Source organism: Acartia tonsa, chromosome 3 (genome assembly GCF_053477335.1).
Source record: "Acartia tonsa isolate MP-2025a chromosome 3, ASM5347733v1, whole genome shotgun sequence".
NCBI classification, from domain to species: Eukaryota; Metazoa; Arthropoda; class Copepoda; order Calanoida; family Acartiidae; genus Acartia; species Acartia tonsa.
Window position 1 is genome coordinate 21,130,859 of NC_137262.1, and position 19,267 is coordinate 21,150,125.

The window sequence follows — 19,267 nt, forward strand, 5'->3', positions numbered from 1 at the left end:
TATTCAAAGCTGCAACCGACCACCCCAACAGGACGGCTTTCAAGACAACTGTTTTTTTTTTTCAGATAAAAATGGCCCAATTTATCAAATTACTTACAGTAACCAGTGTGATATTCAGAATCTCAGCATATGAACCATTGGGACCAAGGCTACAAAATGTTTACAAGTAGGTTTATTAAAATTATTTTATTATTGATCAGAGAAAGATTCAGACCAAAAGCAGGCTCAATCTTTTTTTCTGCAGTAGAATTTTGACAACCAGCTTGTTTTTTATAAGAATGCAGTGTTGGTTGTCTGTGGTCATAAGAGCACGTACTTCAAGAAAGATAATTCTTCTGCACTAAAATAAGTTCATTGTGCCAGTTAAAGATACCAATGCAAAAAAATTAATACAACCTAGAAAAGAATTTTTTTGAAGATACTTCGTAGCTCCTACAGTTCTTACTATTTATTAGAAAACCTATGAAAAATCGGGAAACAATTGTGAATAATATTCAAGTCAATTTATACCCTTCTAACTTGCAATAATTCTAACCTATATTTAACTAAAATATCGTTTTTTAGGGAATATTTACTTTCTATTTCGTTTTTTTGTTAAGTTTAACTGAAGTTCAATTTGAATGATATATTAGTATGGGCAAATACGGCTTTGTAACCTAGATTATAGAAGGACAGAGTCTTTCAAATTTCTAAAAATCAAGGGCGAAATCAAGTTGTAGGAGAGAATCCTGTTTTTTTTAAATGCCTTTCATATTTCTATATAGACAAGAAAGTAGGTTTTTTAACAAAAAATTTTAAATTCAACACATAACATAAATTAACATAATATCTGATTTTCCTCATTGACTTAATGAGTTTTATACCCAAACAAATATTTCAGAGTTCAAACAATAACTCTAATCGGGGGGAGGGGGCGAAAACACTTAACTCATTATTGGCTATACAATATTCAGACCCCAACCTCTAAGACTTTTCTAGTTGGACAATTTGTGGACTGGGTAAAAAAGACTGCATTTCAAAATTCCTACAGCAGGCATGATGACCGATCAAATTTACTTAAGTTTTACGAAATTTGAAATAAAGTACAAAAAATATTGTAAATATCAACCTTATATTTGCAGCATCAACTTTCGTTGTCTCTTTTCTCTCTGTCTGTCTGTTTGTCTGTCCGACAATCTGATGTAAGGCAGAAATATGATTTTGGCTAGATAATTTCATAATTTTTCTTTATGTAAGTTATACTGTTTGTATATATGTCTGTCTTTCCTTGAGACTGTATGTCTGAAATATGATTTTATTAGTTGCTATTTGAGATGTTTGGCGTATTTTTAGATGATATTACAACATCTGTCTTTTTTATTCATTTATATGTATGTTTGTTTGTCATCTATATGTCTCTCTTTCCATCTATTTGTCTTTCTGTGATAAGGCCGTCTATTTATCTGCCTGTCATAGGCAGATAAGAAATTTACATTATTTGCTATTGTCCCTCAATGACGTCATAAAAATGAGGGATGTTCATATAAATAGTCAGCTGTAAATAGTCGCATTTCTTAAGATAAAGCTTTTCTAACGTAAATTATATCGTGTTAAAATTTATTTTCTAGTATAGTGTAATGCAAATTACAAATCCTTTAATAAGTTAGCTATGAATTGTTGAATTCCTTAATATAAAGTTAGCTTTCTAGAAATTATATACTCGAAAAATGTTAAGGTTTTTTTGTCAGCTGGGGGAGTTCCTTTGTCAGATTTACGAAAAGGGGGTTCACACTATACTTCTTTTCTTATAATTCTATAATTCTTATAATTCTATTGAATAAAAATATGTATATGATAAATTCACTGAGTGAAAAAGTCTTTGATACTTCCCAGCTATTTATTGAAATATATTTCGGTGGACATTGCACCCTCATCAGTCTAAATGACATAAATCATATTAATTTAATTTACATATTAAAAGATAGGTAAAAATAAAGAAATTTTTAGAACTATAAAGACAGAAAATGTTGCTAAAAAAGAAGAAAATAATATGATCAACCTTGAGTTTAGTTGGATGTTAAAAGTAAACTGGAAGGGATTTTTTTAGCAAGAGACAATATCAGCAGGGGGGGGGGGGGGGTGTTTAAAATACATTGATATACATAAATTTTAATATTTAACATTTTTATATGAAAAAACTATTTTCTTTTTTTATTAAATTATCATTCAAAATTAAAGCTTACTTTTATAGATGAAGTATTTAGAATTAGGTTATGCTGCATAGATACTGTAGAATAAAATTATTATTTAGAAGTCAAGCTTTTATACATTATTGTTGATAGTCAAAAAACAATTTTTTAGGTTATTTACTCTATCTATTATAGTACTCCAAAGATTTTTAAAGAAGTAACTGTTTATACATAATTATGATAATTGTTTGTCTGTCATCTATATGTCTGTCTTTCCACCTAATTATCTGTCCGTCCTCTGTCCGTCTATTTATCTGTCTGTGTTAGGCAGATAAAAAGGACCTGCAGACAAAAGTTTCTAAATAAAAAGTGAAAGGAAGCAATAAATGGATCAAACTATGTTATAGTCGGAAATTCTGTATAAAAAAAGATATTTAGAAGATAAAATTCAGATATCTATCTTGATAGAAGCTGATTTTCTGATTAAAAAGATAACCTAAAGATAAAGGTTGTTAAGTAAAAAGAGTAATTGAAGAAATTATAGGTCAAATTGAGTTATAGTAAGAATTTCTATATGGCAGCTATCTGCACCAGAAGTTATTCTCACAAAAGAATGAGTTTGTAATTTGGTCCCCTTCAAATATGAAAAGGTAAGTGTACTTACTCAACATTATTGTTCCATTAAACAACCCCAAAAATATATAATTTTAGGTTAATGAAGCAAAGACAGAGAGAAGAAATGTTTGGTATAAAGAAAGACAGAGGAAAAATATTCAAAAGAAAAATTGAGGACGGATATAATATAAATGTGTAAGCATTTTTAAAAGCAAAGCTTTTCTATAATTCAAGTCTTTGGAAATTTGAATTCTAATTACAACTTGACAATGTTCTTGTTTTTTTTTTGATGGATTTTAAAAATACGTTGCTTAAATTGCATATACTAATAACAATAATTGTTAGAAATCTTCTGAGGGGTTTTAACTTATTATTGCACTATTATTCTTCATTATTTTTATTCTTCATTAAAACTTCGGTATATTTATGTTGTTAGCCTTGGTAAAAAAGTCTAAGGTTTGTTGGCAAACAAAATAATAAAAGGATAGTGCTGAATTTTGGAATTTACATGCTAAGACAAACTTTGACAAATATTTGAAGATAAAATAACTAAAGAATTTGTTGTCAGACATTAGTAAAATATATTAAATGTAGAGTAAATGTAAAGAGTATGCATACTATTTTATGCTGTAATGTAAAACACAGGAATGAAGGTTGTATGACTAATAGAGAAGCTGCACTTCTTGTGGAAAATAACATACAGACATATAAATGGAACTAATGCTTTATAGAACACATTTTCACGTTAAAAATATTAACCCTAAGTAAACTGATTTGTATAATTTTCTTTTATTCTTAATCCTATATCAGTTAGGGAGTTGAATCCATTTTTATAGAAGCAGAAATATAATCTATGATTATGGTTTGGACCCTCTAAAACTGTAATCTACCTTTCCACTTTCCCCTCTCTTGGTGAAGATATCTTCAACGCCGATACGATTTTTGAAATGTAAGATTCTACTTTCCCTTCTCTTGGTGAAGATATCTTCAACGCCGATACGATTTTTGAAATTTAAGATTCCACTTTCCCCTCTCTTGGTGAAGATATCTTCAACGCCGATACGATTTTTGAAATTTAAGATTCCACTTTTGCCTCTCTTGGTGAAGATATCTTCAACAAGAGAGACAAAAGTGGAATCTTATATTTCAAAAATCGTATCGGCGTTGAAGATATCTTCACCAAGAGAGAGGAAAGTGGAAGGGTAGATTACAGTTTTAGAGGGTCCAAACCATAATCATAGATTATATTTCTGCTTCTATAAAAATGGATTCAACTCCCTAACTGTATATTGTAGGATATTGCCCCCACTTTTCAGCATATATTACAACATACAACATAAACAAACAAACTTATTTATTTAATTAATTTTCAAACATAAACAGGGAAAATATTACGTTACTTCCTTTTAATAAGTGCATAATTTTTTATTATACTTTTTACGACAATTTTAGGCCTTTTTGTAAGATTTAGTTAAATAAATGAAATCCAGTATTCTTCACAAGTAGTATTACCTACTAAATATTGCAATCTTTTTATTTCAATTATCTTGTCCATTTTTTAAAGTCTTTATATATTTGTTTAGGACTGCTTCATCTCCAGATATTATTAAATTTGAGAAGAACTCCGCAGGGGAGTGGCAACCTAACCTTGTTGCTTCAGGTTTACTATCTTAGTTGTGTTAAAGTATATACTTGTGTTAAAGTATATACTTTAAATGACAGTGTAGCTTGTCATTTAGAAAAGTTAGTTTGTATTTAAACCCCGAACAAACATAATAGGCAAATATGAATTTTCAGAATAGCAGCTTTATTATTCATTTAGGATGATTTTACAATAAATATGAAATGTAGATGCCTCCTTTGGTTACAAAATTTCACTGTTATTTTTTTATTAATCAGCACCAATAAAGCACAAAACAGCATTTGGGGGAAATATTGGTGAACAAAAATAATATGCAAATCCAAAACAAAGCAATAAAAAAAGGGTTTTTAACACTTTTCTCCTCTTTAAAAGATTGATTCTGATAAATTAATAATTTTTTAAGGGATTTATGCATTAATTATTATGAAATATAGTATAAGGTAAAAAATAATGATTTTTCTAAATAAGAAATGTTTTAAAAAAATAATATGACTACAAAAATGGTACATAGGTTAATAAACATTAATTTGGCTCACCATCACCACCAATAGGAGCATCTGAAAGGTCATCATCCTCAAAATCAAGATTTTAAAATGAATTTTTGTAACACATAAAAATATATTTTTGTATACTTTTCAGGGTAATTTTTATTTTTAACATGTATTTAGGTTCATCCATAAGACTGGGGGTCAGCAGCTGTTCTCTAAAGTTATAGGGATCGAATTTATTTTTTTCAAACATTTCTTAGTTAGAAAAATCCTTAATTTCTACCTTATTTTGTAATAATTAATGCATAAATCCCTTAAAAAATTATTAATTTATCAGAATCAACCTTTAAAAGAGGAGAAAAGTGCCAAAAAAAAACCTTTTTTTTATTGCTTTGTTTTGGATTTGCATATTATTTTTGTTCACCAATATTTCCCCCAAATGCTGTTTTGTGCTTTATTGGTGCTGATTAATAAAAAAAATAACAGTGGAATTTTGTAACCAATGGAGGCATCTACATTTCATATTTATTGTAGAATCATCCTAAATGAATAATAAAGCTGCTATTTTGAAAATTCAGATTTGCCTATTATGTTTGTTCGGGGTTTAGTTTTATTAATAAATGAGCAAAGTTTTTCTATATTCAGGGTTTATACATTACGTAGCGTCGTAAGTTTGTGTCTAGTAGTATGTAAAAATATATATAGAAAATTACAGATGACACTCCAATTTCCTTAACTTTTTTTAACACATTCTTTAATATTGTAAACTTCATTTCTGTATATCTAAAACTTTTTTTTTGAAATTGATTAAAGTTTTCAGTAAAAATCTTTTGAATAATTAAAATTTAAATTTAAAATTAAAAGTGTAAAAAACAGACAGAAATATTTATGTGTTCTAAAGTTTTTCTATGAAACAAACAGAATTGTTTTCAGAATATCAATCTTTTGATCTCGAGGAAGAAGAAGAGAGAAATAGACAAATTCTAGGAATCCTTTTTTTTTGTTTTCTTATTTTATTTCTAACTTTCTCAGCTGCGGTTGCAGTTTGTGGAATTTTTTCATCGCTGATTCTGGTTGTAATTTTTTTGCAGCTGTGTTAAGTAAATATTGTCATAGCTTTGATTTATGGATTTAAGCCCCAGCATTTTTGCTCCTGTTATACAGTAGAGTGTGGGGCTAGTTTGCGACTTATTCAACTACTGGCAGGGCAGCTTTTGTTGCCTAGTTCCAATTTCCTGAAAAAAAATTTCTCATTTTATTTAATTTTTAACATTTCAAGAGGACATATAAACAAGGATGATTTAGGAAAGATATTTGAGAAGGGGACTGAAAACATAGGAGACTCTTTGAACAAGTTTTTCAGAGAAGACTTCTCAGATATTATGTCTAAAAATTTAGGTGATCTATGCATTTCTAAAATATCTAGAAGGATGACAAATTAAATAAGTAGCGAAAGTGTGTTCATTGGTCAGAAGATTTGTATTAAATTTAAATTTAAATTTGTATGTGTGTGATGGCTCACAGGGCCTTACAAAAAAAACTGAGGAAATAAATGAGATATAAAGAAGATCACTTGGTAGCAAAATCTCAACAAAATAATTCAGTCATTTAATAATAATGTATTAAATATATTTGCTTTTGAGAAATTTGAACCAAGAAAATTCAGCTGTTGACATTTAAAAGCAGCCGAATATATCTCTTTTTCCCGAATAACGGTGTTTTTATACAATTTAATACTGGTTTATTCTATGACAGGTTTCAATTTGGAATCTCAACAACAAGAATATTCAACTTCAACAGATAAATATTCCTCAACATTCAAATCAATACCCACTTCATCAGAATCAAGTATTAGATCATCCACATTTGAATCAAACAGAATAAAAAAGCCTGTAGCAGCGCCTTCTCCCAGCCCAATACGCCAATATCAGGCTTATAATCCAAATATTCTAAATCTGTATGATGATTTGTATTCAGATAGAAATAGTTATTCTACTTCAAGTGCAAGCCCACGCCGTAGTGACACACCAGGTAGAAGATATATTAGGAGAAGGAAAACAAATCCAGCTGTACAGAGTGTTTACCAAGATACAGAACATAGTATACAGATCGATGATCAACCATGGAGACCTTTGCCTAACTATTCTTTTAGGTTTACTGTTTTATTCTTCAATTTGATTTTTTTTATTATTATTTGTAAATATTCTTAGTAATTTGACTTTAGTAAAATATTTAACATAAATATATTCTTAAATAGATATGGAGGTGAAACTTCTGATGGATCCAAAATAGGAAAACGAGATATTTCCTATCAATATGGTTAGTATTTTTATTAAATTTATAAAAAGAAAACTATTTTTGTAGGTTAAAAGATTTTATATTCATCATATAACATTTAAATTAGATTTGTTATTCTTTATTTCATGAACCATTTAAAAATCAAAACTGTTTACATACAATATTAATCATACATGTAACAAAAACATAAACCTTAAAAATTATATTAAAGTATATGTATGTTTTTTTAGAGGATGAGAACGAGACATTGAATTCATTTGCGAGCTTATTAAATTATGCTCAGCAAGCTGAGAGGAGAAGCTTTCAAGTTAATCCAGCCAGAAAAACAAAACGACAAAATGAAATTTCACCCGAACAGTGGCTTCAAAGGTATTTCAAAATGTTTTAATAATTTTCAATTTCAAACAAGAAATAAAGATTTTAGAATAAAGTTTCCACTTTTGTAAAGAATTAAACCTGCTTTTAATTGCTTTCAATCAAACAAGAAATAACGATTTTAGAATAAAGTTTCCACTTTAGTTTAAAAATAAACCTTTGTAATTATGTTTATATGTATAAATCTTATTGTCATTTTTCGGTTGTTTTTTTATTTATTATTTGCGTGTCTAATCATTCCTATAAACTTCAACCAGAATTAAAATAGCACAATGCACATGTACATAATAGTAACTATAGGCCAATTCTAAAAGAAATTAAAATATTTGGACTTTCTATAAGAAATCAATTCAATTACCATAATTTCTGTATTTTATAAAAAGATGTAATTTTTGCATATTCTTTTAATTATATGATGTGATCAATGGGATGTGTGGATTTTATTTTCATTATAAAAACTGCGAGGATTTCAAGATTTCTTTAACCAAGAAAGATAGCATAACATCCTGGTTAAGCTCAGAAATAAAATACATAAATACAAGTAAAGTAAAATTCAGAACAGCCAAGTTTTTTAAAATATGCTTTTTGGTCAAATAGACTGAGGATGAATGTGGGTTTTAAGGTAGCCGCGCTAATAAAAATGGATTATGGTCTAAATAACAAAATAAATGTATTTCAGATTTTATGGAGATAATAATTTGAATAAACCTGTCAAAACTTCCATGGAAGAAGTGCGTCTATCTAAAAATGAACATGCTTCTGAACCAGAGGATTATGAATATGAATATATTTATGTTTATGATGATGATTATCAAGAATTGAAAGAGTTGACAACATCTAGTGATTTGAAGCCTTGGTCTGGACTTAGCCATACTTTATCACCTCAATATAATGATGATGTTATTATAACAGAGAATGATATGAGGAATACTGGTATAGAAAATGGTAAGATAGAGATGACAGTAACTGCAGGAGTGGGAACTAGTCATGCTACAAATAAAGTACCACATGATATGTCAAATAATTGGAAACAAAAACAATTTATACAGAAGCCAACACAATCACCCTTCCATATCCAAAATGATAATTCTAAAAGTGCCCCCTACAGTCTATTTAGTGAGGGATTTGATTTTGATACAACAACAGAGCCAAACGTTAGATGGGGCTCTGTTACTCTGGCTCCTGTTACTGGGAACCCTCTATGGGGTAAGGCCAAGGAGATAATGAAAAGTGAAATTTATCCAGATTTACAATTCTCTACAAGCACATCTATTTCAATACCAGGTAATAAATAATTTGCAGTTGACTGTCCATCTGTCTATCCATAGGAGCTGAAGATCTCGCTATCCGCACTTTTCTGTGAATATACCTTCTGTTCAAACAAAGGTTTTAGGTTTCTTGGAGGTTCAACAACCCCTTCTTTCGTCCCTAAAAAAAAAGAACCACCCCAATATATAAAATAAGAAATATAAAAGAGAAATTGGTAGTCCACATATTCATCTAGTGGTGAAGCCACTAGTATTTTAAAAAGTATTATTTCTAAATTAATGATTTTAATTAATTGTAGAGTTATATAATTTTTTTTTATCAACAAAATTCTAAGATTGATAATTTATCTTAACTTTCCTGTTATCTGTTCCTGCATCATTGGTCAAGTACTGTTATTCACACACTACTAGTTTCAAATATAATTTTTATAATTACAAATAACTTTTTTATTTCAGATCGCGCAGACATAAATTCAAATTGGAAGAATAAAAATTTCTTGTCATCTCCGGATAAATCCAAACAAAAGGAATGTTTTCATTTCAGCTTTACTCAATTAAATGAGATTATAATTCAAAGAATAGTAGAATAATACAATGTGTTTTATTTAAAGGAACACTTACATTTGAAAGAAATTAATAATCAACAATTTTTTTTTCAATGGCTTTAAGAATTTTGTATCAGAAATTATCTATTTCCCAGAAATTAAAGCTCAAATATCTGTTTTTCGTATAATATGATTTTGGTAAAAATTAATAAACCAAATATCTATTCCGACTAAATAACTTTTAAGTCTGTAAGGACAAAACTTGATTTCACAATCAAAATTTAATTTTATTCCTTTGTTTATAGTAAATTAAAATTATCAATTTCACATGATTTGTAAACAATTGAATTTCAATTATTATTTTAAAATTTTATGACATTTTTTTTTATTTACAATATTTTCTTACAGAAGTTTTTTTTAATCCCTCTTTAGATGAAAAGAAAATATAAAATTAGATGAACAACAAGCACAGAAACATACTAAAAGACATTTATGACACGCGAAGAAAAAATGTTGTGAATAGGGACAGATTTGATATAGAAAGTGACTCTCCGGCATCAGTACCACAACATATATTTAGATCAACTGCTTCCACGTCCTTTAAACCAATGACAACTTCTACTACTACAACTACAACAACTACTACTACTACTACAACTACAACAACCACTACTACAACTACAACAACATCTACTACTACTACAACTACAACATCTACAACAACAATGCCACCTACTTTCTCAACTATATATACTACAGAACAAACCATTCAAAAAACAAACAATATGTTTAACTTGCCCCCACGCATTCCGCTTGGTTTTGACAGGGACGAACATCTAAAGGGAATTAAAAAGTTAATGTCCCTCTTGGAACTAATGAAACCTGAGCAAGGCACCTCCGAAATTGTTGAATATGGTAACTTTGGAGTAAATTTGCAAAGCAAGATTAAAAATGATATGATCAAGGATGATGTAGTTGTTATGAATAAAAACAAACTTTCCGAAGAAATATCAAAAATAGAACCTAAATTGAAAAAACAAGGACAAATCAAATTAAGTGATAATGGGCATGTATTCACAAAGCATCAAAATATTGAAGAAACAACAAGTACACCTTTTGTAGAAAGTACAACTCCCTACCTACAAAGTACAGCTCCTGCACTTGAAACAACCACTACAACAGAACAAACAACTACAACAGTTACACAGCCAACAACTCAAACAACTACCCAGACAACAACTCCTGTAACACAAACAACAATACCCTATGTTGAAAGAATCAATCCTTTTATCCGTAAAAATATTGAGGTGAAGGAGGTGGATAATAATAGCCCTTATTCAAGACCAAATATTCAGGTACTTTTAAAATTTTGTAGAAATTTTTTTGGTAACCTAATTGAAAGGTATAGAGTCAAAAAGTCAAACTAAGCTAAAGTACAAAAGGCGCTGATTTAGAAAAAATATGTCTTTTGGGAAAAAAATCCAATAACATTTTTATATGATTTTAAAATCCGTTTTAAAACAGGAAGCGTGTTCTCCAAAGCTTACATTCCCTCATTATGTCTGTAACTATGTATATTAAGTAGACCTGTTACTCAAAATACACTTTTTCGAATTTAATTCTTTTGCTGACCTAAAAAGTTACTTTAGGGGCCTAGAAATACATGTAAAAAAAATATTTCTCTTTCTCTACTGGCTACCTAGCACCAGGCCTCTAAAAAAGGCCGTTTTTGAGATCCTGTTATTTCATACAAAAATTTCAAATGCATACGAGAATGGCTTGGAGATTAATTTAGGTGTTCTGCATATTTTTATGATTATAATATGCGATTTAGATTGCTGTGTCAAAAGTATGCTTTGCTATCTTTGAATCGTACCTAGCGCTGTCGATGTCTGTTTTTTAATATTTTTCAGCATTTTTTTTTAACTAACCTGTTCTGGTTGTAAAGTAGACTTTGACAAAAGATTTTTTGGATATCATATCTTTGGCCTTATTTGTTTAAGTTAAAATATGTAGAAATGCTAAAAAATTGTTAAAACCACCGTGCTACCGAAATCTGTTGATTTTTTAGAGGTGGCGCTAGGTAGCCAGTAGAGATACGAAGATGAAACATTTGTACATTTATTTATAGGCCCCTTAGGTAACTTTTTAGGTCAGCAGAAGAAATGAATTCGAAAAAATGTATTTTGAGTAACATGTCTAATGTAAAGGGATATTTTAAAATCATCTTCACATTTGTTCATCTTTTAATGTTCGAAATTATACAAAAAGGGATAAGAACAGAGAATGGTTAAACAACTCATCCTCCCTTTTATCATAAAAAATATTACCTGTTCAACCGAATTAATAGTGAGCAAATGATTTTAGAGCATTGTCTTATCTTTATTCTCATGCTTTATTTCACAATACCTTTCAGGTAAATCATTTTTATGGAAAAAAATCTACTTGTTTTGTAATTGCAAAACTATTTTATTTCAGGTGACTACGGATTCAAATCCTACAACGGTAGATTACAGAGTTCAATTCAAATTAAAAAGGAGGGAAAATGTGTTAAAAGACAGAATAAATAAAAACCGACAGAGGTACAAACATCGTTATGGTTCAAAAGTGAAATCATATGAATCTTTGGATCAATTTTACAAAGATATAAAAAATGAGAAAGAAATTGCTGAATTGCAAGATTCTGGTAAAACTGAAGATGTCAAGAGTTTGGAACAATTGGTGCAGCTAGCGAGGGGAGAGGAGGAGGAACAGAAGAATAAAATTTTTGCAGAAGAAGGGGATACAGGTGAAGAAAGGAATGGAGTTGGGGGGAAGGAGAGTAGTGATGCAAAATCTGGGCAGACACAATCACACCAATCAAACTTTCAAAATAAAGAATTGTTGAAAGGTAAGGTTGTAGCAAATATTTCAACCATAATAAATATTATTTAGCATGATTTACCCAAATCTTCATTTACTGGGGTTTCATTTGCCTACCTAACCCTTCATTATATAACAACCACATGTTGCAATGATAACTATAATTAAATTTTAGGTGCAGATACAAATACAGAAATAAGCATGACACCAATGTATGAATTAAGCCTAGCTGGTCTATTTTCAACTACAAAGCCAGCTCTTGTCATTGAAGAAGTATTTAGAGACACAACTACAACCGAAAAAGTAAATGAGGAATATTTTGAAACTACAAATCAAGATGAAAAAGAAAATTACGTGATTTTCGATCAAGAACTTCTAAATAAAATTCAGGCATTGTTTTAAGAATTGAAGTAAAACTTTTAAAATTTAATTTCTTTGCAAAGATTTTCTTGTGAGGTTTTTTCTTGAAAATATTTATGTCATTTAAAGTTGAGAATACAAAATTGTTGTTCCCCAACGTCCTTACTATACTACATTACTACATATCGGAAATCTTGTTTTTCTACATTTTGTTATTCTCCATTTAATGTCTGAACAAAAAAGGTGGAAATGTTTTATAATATTCTATATTTGGCAATATATGAGAAATGTCTAGCAAAACACATTTTCAAGATGGGAATCAGGTCACACACGCAAACACCCACACACTCACTCTCACATACACATACACGGATATTTTCCATGTTTTGCAGCTATTGAAGAGGTTGTGAAATAATAATGATCTAACCCAGGTTAGGGATAGGGACATGGATAGTTAAAATCATATCCCTAATTAAGCCATAAAGGGAAACAGTCGTTTACTATTTTCATATCTTTATAACCCTTAAGGGTTAACAATAAACAGAACCAGATTTTTTAGTTTGAATCTGTAATGTAATCACATGACTTATTAATTTAGATATGACATAGCTTAAGCTATCAAGATAAGAATGTATGGATACTCATATAATAATAATATCAAAATTTAGGGATAGGGTTCTTGTAGCTATTATCCTTAAGAAGGTTGAAAAACACTTCTCAAGACCTAATCAGTTCATCGTTTTGTTAATCCTTTTGTAAACTATGATATGTTTTTATAAAAATAATTCTATATCCCTGGAATAGGTCTGCTTGTGATAGATATTCCCTCATAATAATAATAATAATTTTATTTATGTTATGGACTTGGATAGGTAGTGAAAGAGGTAAACAAATATATACAATCAAGTATTTTGTTACTCTTGCTTCATGGTCCACATATCTCTATTTACCCTTACAGACATCTCTAAATACATAATTTTGCACTGAAATCTTAGTCAAAAACAAAGAAATTGGAAGAAATTTCGCCCCCCCCCCCCCCCAAACAAACAAAAACTTAGCTTAGCTTGAACAACTCTGTTCTATAATGTTCATAAATTTTTGAACATATTGTACAAAAAAAGTTTCTGGAATAAAAATGATAAGAAACAATGAAATATATGTATAATTTTGCATATTGCAAATTATAGAGAGAAAAAATATTTTAAAGAAATTTTCAGGTTTAATTTCGCCCAATAACCGACACTATAGTTTTTTTTCTAGGACGCAGTTAAAAAATCAGACATTACTAAAGTTATTTACTAGTAGCACAAGTTATTTATATCTAATTACTAAAAGTGTGTCCGTCCATTTGTTAACTCCCGTTTACAGAAAAATAGCAGTGCTGATATTACTTTATAGTAGAAAATTACATTTATTAATTCTATGAGAATATCTATAAAGTTTACCGGGCTTTTTTCTAAAATATTGTTCCCTTTATATTGTTAAATTAGGAAAATTGAGCTTTTTACAAAGGTTTTACATACAATTCCCAAAAGTCTCAGAATGACGCGAAGAACGGTGACATAGACGTAAAATCTTCAATAAATTTTGAAACAACGGAAGAACCTTTTACTTTTACAGACTTCACCCAAAATATGGATAGTATAGGTAAGAACCATTTTTTTGCTATTTTAAGGTTAACCTTACAGTTAATAAATTGTTTTTAGTCCCTTTGCAAACTTTCATAGTTAGACAGTGGAACACATATCTAACCTAGCTAAATCTTTAATTTTGTGAAGTTCCTTTATGGCATTGGCTAGAAGAATTAGGGGGAGTGGGCTGTTTATAGAATATGTTCTGTACATTGTACAAATAAATAATTCAATTGCTGTTAGAACTTTGATGAGCATTTAAGAAAAAATATAATAGGTCATTCTTGGTTTAAGTCAATGGCAATTTCCTTAAATGTGAATCAATGAGTTATGAACGACGGAAGGACATACATGTAAAGAAGAAATGCCTAATTTAGTTTGTCCTCTATGTTGAATAATTTTAACAAATTCAAAATTATGAAAACTTATGAAGAATGATGATAAATGAGGAACAAAATTATAAAAGTTGGTTGGGAATTACACAGAAAGAATTATGATTAAAAGCATTTTAAGTCCTTTTGTTTGGCCCAGCTGTTTGAATAGAATCTACTTATTGTGTTTGTATGTTTATGGAATAGAGTAAACACTAAAGCATTATGCAGCAAGAAAGCTTTTCTAGATAGTAAGCAAACATTGTAAAGATAAAAATCATTCTGTAAAATACACAGTAAAAAAAAATATAGTAAGAATATACCTCTTCCCTTGCTAGACTTTATACTAGGAGGAAAAATTAGGTTGTAGGAAAACAGCCCATAAATGTAAATTTATTTGTTTGGTTTAGTTTAAACAATACTAGATTTAAACTGGTCCTGCCAACCTTATTGTGTCTACAATATGGGAAATACACACAGTCCATAACAGAGATAAAGCTACTGAAAAATGGAATAGGACATAATGAAAATTCAAGAGCATATATAAATGTATAGCTAAACTATAAATCGAACGCTCAAGTTCCTATATATATTTTTTATTTGATTTTCTTCATCTTTGTACCGTTACCTGAAGTGAGCACTCTCCTTAGGGATGTGACATTGGCTGGTAAAGGGGGAGAAGTATACAATTTCAGATATTATACCTCTCCCTCCTGGGAAATAAAACATTTTAAAGTCATAGATATTCTATATTTGACAAAAAGAAATATTATGCACTATAAAATGAATAAAATATGAATAATCTGGGATTATTATATGTTGGAGTTATCCTGTTCGTTCTAGAAGATGGTTTTTTATTTAATTCCATAGAATTATAGCCTTAATTATAAAAAAGAACTCGCTGTGCCCTAATAAAATCAAGACTTTTTATCTTCGCACCAAAAAAGTACAATAAGAAAAGGCATTGACTATTTCAACGGTGTTTTTTAGAGATATTTCAACAACAAATTTTAAACTGAATTTAATTCACTCTGATTATCTTTCAATATTTTTTTTTTATTACAAGGATGACAACAGTCATTAATATAGAAGCACAAAAAAATGGATTGACAAAAGGACAAAATGTTACAAGCCAATGTTGCTAAGAATGATAGAAAATTTCAACCTTTATCAAATATATGTTTTTTTCTAGGTTTCATAGTGATTTAATGGCGGTTTACTCCCATTTCTTGATTTGTTTATTTTATCATAAAGTTGTTCTTACAAATCAACGCTGTAAATATTTTTTCTTCTTTTTTTTAGAGAGCACAACATACCCAGAGGAAAGTAAAATTGCAATAACAGTACCAACGCTTTCTTCAAAATCAAGCAGCCCAACTACTACACAATCAACAACAACAACTGCATTTAATGCAGATTTTAAACAACCAATATTTCCCAATTTCCCTGGGTCTAAATTAAAATCTTCAGAACAACTAAAATCCTCAGAACAAATTGTTTCCACAAGCCAAACATCAAGTATATTAGTGAAGGAAGACTCAACGACAAGGGCGCCAGGACGAAGAAGAAGTCAATCTTCCCACGGGAAAGGAGTAATAAGGCAACGTAGAAGACGCTCTACAACTCCAAGAAGCGAAATTTTAAGCTCAAGGAAAAACAGATTTTTATTTTAATTAAAAAGCAGGTATTACTTAATAGAGAAAAGACAATAACAGCAACAATAGGACATACCTATCTTATTATTTACTATTGGCTTCGCCCCAAGAGGTGATGGGATGTATATATCGTTCTTTAAGCTCTAAAGTTATTATCAAAAAAACTTCCTAATCAATTAACTGTTTGTTACAAGTTGTCGCATACTCTAAAAATTAAAATTGTCAGTTAAACCCATATACAATTTTGAATGCAAATAATATAGGAAGGTAATTTAATTTTTCTTTTTTGGTAATGATAAAGGAGGGAGGGAGTTTGAGTTTCCTATGCCTAGGAAAAATAACTTAAAATATCTAAATAAACAGAAGTGTAGAGCCCATCGGTTCAGCGGATACCGAGATCTTAAGCTTCAGACGGATATTCATCGTTCTACTTTTGTAGTATTATTTTGTAGCATCCATGTATCCCTAAATCTAAATGAAATTAAAAATCAATTAAAAGATTTGGTGTAATATTTAAAAACTTTCTTAAGAATATGACCATATACGTTGGACCTGTAACTCAAAATATTCTTTTTAAAATTTAATTCTTCTGCTGACCTAAAAATTTACTTTAAGGGCCTAGAAATACATGTACAAAATTTTATCTCTCTATCTCTACTGGCTATCTAACGCCAGGCCTCTAAATAAGGCCATTTTTGAGATCTTGAAATTTTATACAAATATTCAAATGTCTTGTAGATTAATTTGGGTGTTTGCATATTTTTTAAATTATAAATGCGATTAGGATTGTTGTGTCAAAAGTATGTTGTGCTATCTTTGAATCGTACCTAGCGCTTGCGATATCTGTTTTTTTTTCATTTTTCAGCAATTTTTTAGAAAACTGACCGGCGCTAGTTGAATTGTTAAACCGCCGTGCTACTGTTATCTATTTATATGTAGAGATATAGAGATGAAATTTTGTACATGTAATATAAGCCCCTATGTAACTTTTTAGGTCAGTAGAAAAATCAAATTCGAAAAAGTGTATTTTGAGTAACAGGTCTAATATATAATACATTGGGTGAGACAGAGAAGGGGCGGTATTAAATTTAAATATCCACAAAAAGATATTAATATGAATTATAAGCTAATGAAAACCTGTTTAAAAAAAGTAATCCGTTGATTCAAAGAACACGCGCCTCACCATTAGAAGAATTACCAAGATTTCATTAACTTCAACAGAAACTTTGTTAAAGGTTTTAATAAAGTTAAATTGCTATGTATTTACATAGTAAGAGCCATAGTATATTTTTGTTATTAAACAATTTTTTATGTTGTTTTTGAGATTTTTTATTGTGATCTCCTTAAGTTAATTTAAACTCCTTCTGTAGAAATGACATTTAAATTTTATAGTCTTTTATCTAAAAAATTAATGTGAAACAATAGTTTTCTTTTTATACCTTAATTTTTTACAAGTGAAAAATAATTGTTATTGAATTGAAGTTAATCTTTAAAACCACAAATGAATTTATCAACTAAGCAAATTGAACAACACTTAAATTTCAACTGGTATAAAAGTTGTGGGGTTTGTATAAAAAAAAATATTTCCTTACGGTCATTATTTGCCCTAATGCATTTATTAATAGAAAGAGCTTTGAAAATTCTAGTCTTTAATGTATATTGTTTTATATTGTTTCAAAAAGATTTAATTAGATTAGTTGTTTATTTAAGTTTTCGTATAAACTAAACCTGGTACAATGCAAAAATGTTTGAGAATGTTAATGCTGATTAAACATTTGGTCTTGTTTAGTCTTATTCTCACACACGGAATAAATTATCAACATGAAACATAGAGCCATGAATTTCCTAATTAAGTTAAATTGTTGACAATTCTTGTAGCCGCTTTTCTGCAAAACTCCGAGAATCCTGGATTGCAACACAACTATTGTTTTATAAAATACTATCCAGTATTTATATTCTTTAATCTTGTGTGTGTCACATAATTCCAAACTTTTACAGCAGAATTGGATTCATGTCCCCAATATATTTGACAAGTTTGTTGTATTTCCAAGTTTTGTGTCCAGAGTAATCTGAGGCCAAAAGTCTTATCATTGTGTATAAAATTATCCAAAGCTGAGTAATATTTTGTAGGAATATTTTCCCCGGGAAACCTGGCTCATATACAAATAAGATATTTTATTTCAACTTTAATATTCCTAAATGGTCAGCAATGCATAAAAAATAATGTAATATAATGAAATAATTACAATATTAATCTTATTATTAGTTATTAATAAATAGTATTTGCCTCATGATTTGTTGTAAATAATTCAATAAATAATTTAATTTTTACTCTGTTTTTAAAAGCGAAGCTTTTCTATAATTCGGGTCGGTCCGTCAATCCGTCCGTACGTCCGTCTGTCCGTAACGGATAGCTTTTTTCATAAATTTAGGCATGTTAGAATTGTCTTATCGATTTCAAATTTTGCATGGTGATTCCTTTAGTAGTTAGGTACGATTTAGATAGCGTAGCAACTCTATAATCATTACCATAATGTCCGTACGTCCATTTTAAACATGTTGATTTTTTTACTTTTTTAACAACTAATTTTTATGTGAACTAATCATCTGATTGATCTGATTTTTGGTATATAGATTCCTGGGACATCAAAGTATAATGTAATAAGCGAAGCAACTCTATAATCAAGTCCTAAAAATGTAAGTATGTCCATAAACATTATCCTAAATCAAGCAGTTTTTTTCAACAAATTTACTTACAATTTTGCTTTGACCCTTATACATTTATATTATGATTATTCAGTTCTGACACTATACAAGTGTTAATGTCCGTTTGTCCTACCGTTTCAGTGCTTCGCTTTTATGGATGTTGTCATCCTTGTTAAACTACACTTATTTATTTACTAAGTATATTTGCGATTACTTTTAATTAATGAAATCTTCCAATTTTTAACATGTACAAAACGGCCTGCTTAATTGCTTCAAGATCCAT

General features: G+C 29.3%; 1 protein-coding gene across 1 annotated transcript; it reads left to right on the forward strand.

The window, feature by feature from the left end:
- Positions 1–69: 69 nt before the first annotated feature.
- Positions 70–18,609, forward strand: LOC145313618 (uncharacterized). The gene is made up of 14 exons (XM_080153093.1): positions 70–166; positions 2,880–2,978; positions 4,367–4,443; positions 5,847–5,897; positions 6,216–6,311; positions 6,669–7,065; positions 7,171–7,232; positions 7,442–7,580; positions 8,266–8,870; positions 9,311–9,379; positions 9,853–10,754; positions 11,878–12,289; positions 12,437–14,268; positions 15,926–18,609. Exons 1-13 carry the CDS (start codon positions 72–74, stop codon positions 12,661–12,663), a joined length of 3,231 nt encoding a protein of 1,076 aa, XP_080009219.1. The 5' UTR covers positions 70–71; the 3' UTR covers positions 12,664–14,268; positions 15,926–18,609.
- Positions 18,610–19,267: the final 658 nt, after the last annotated feature.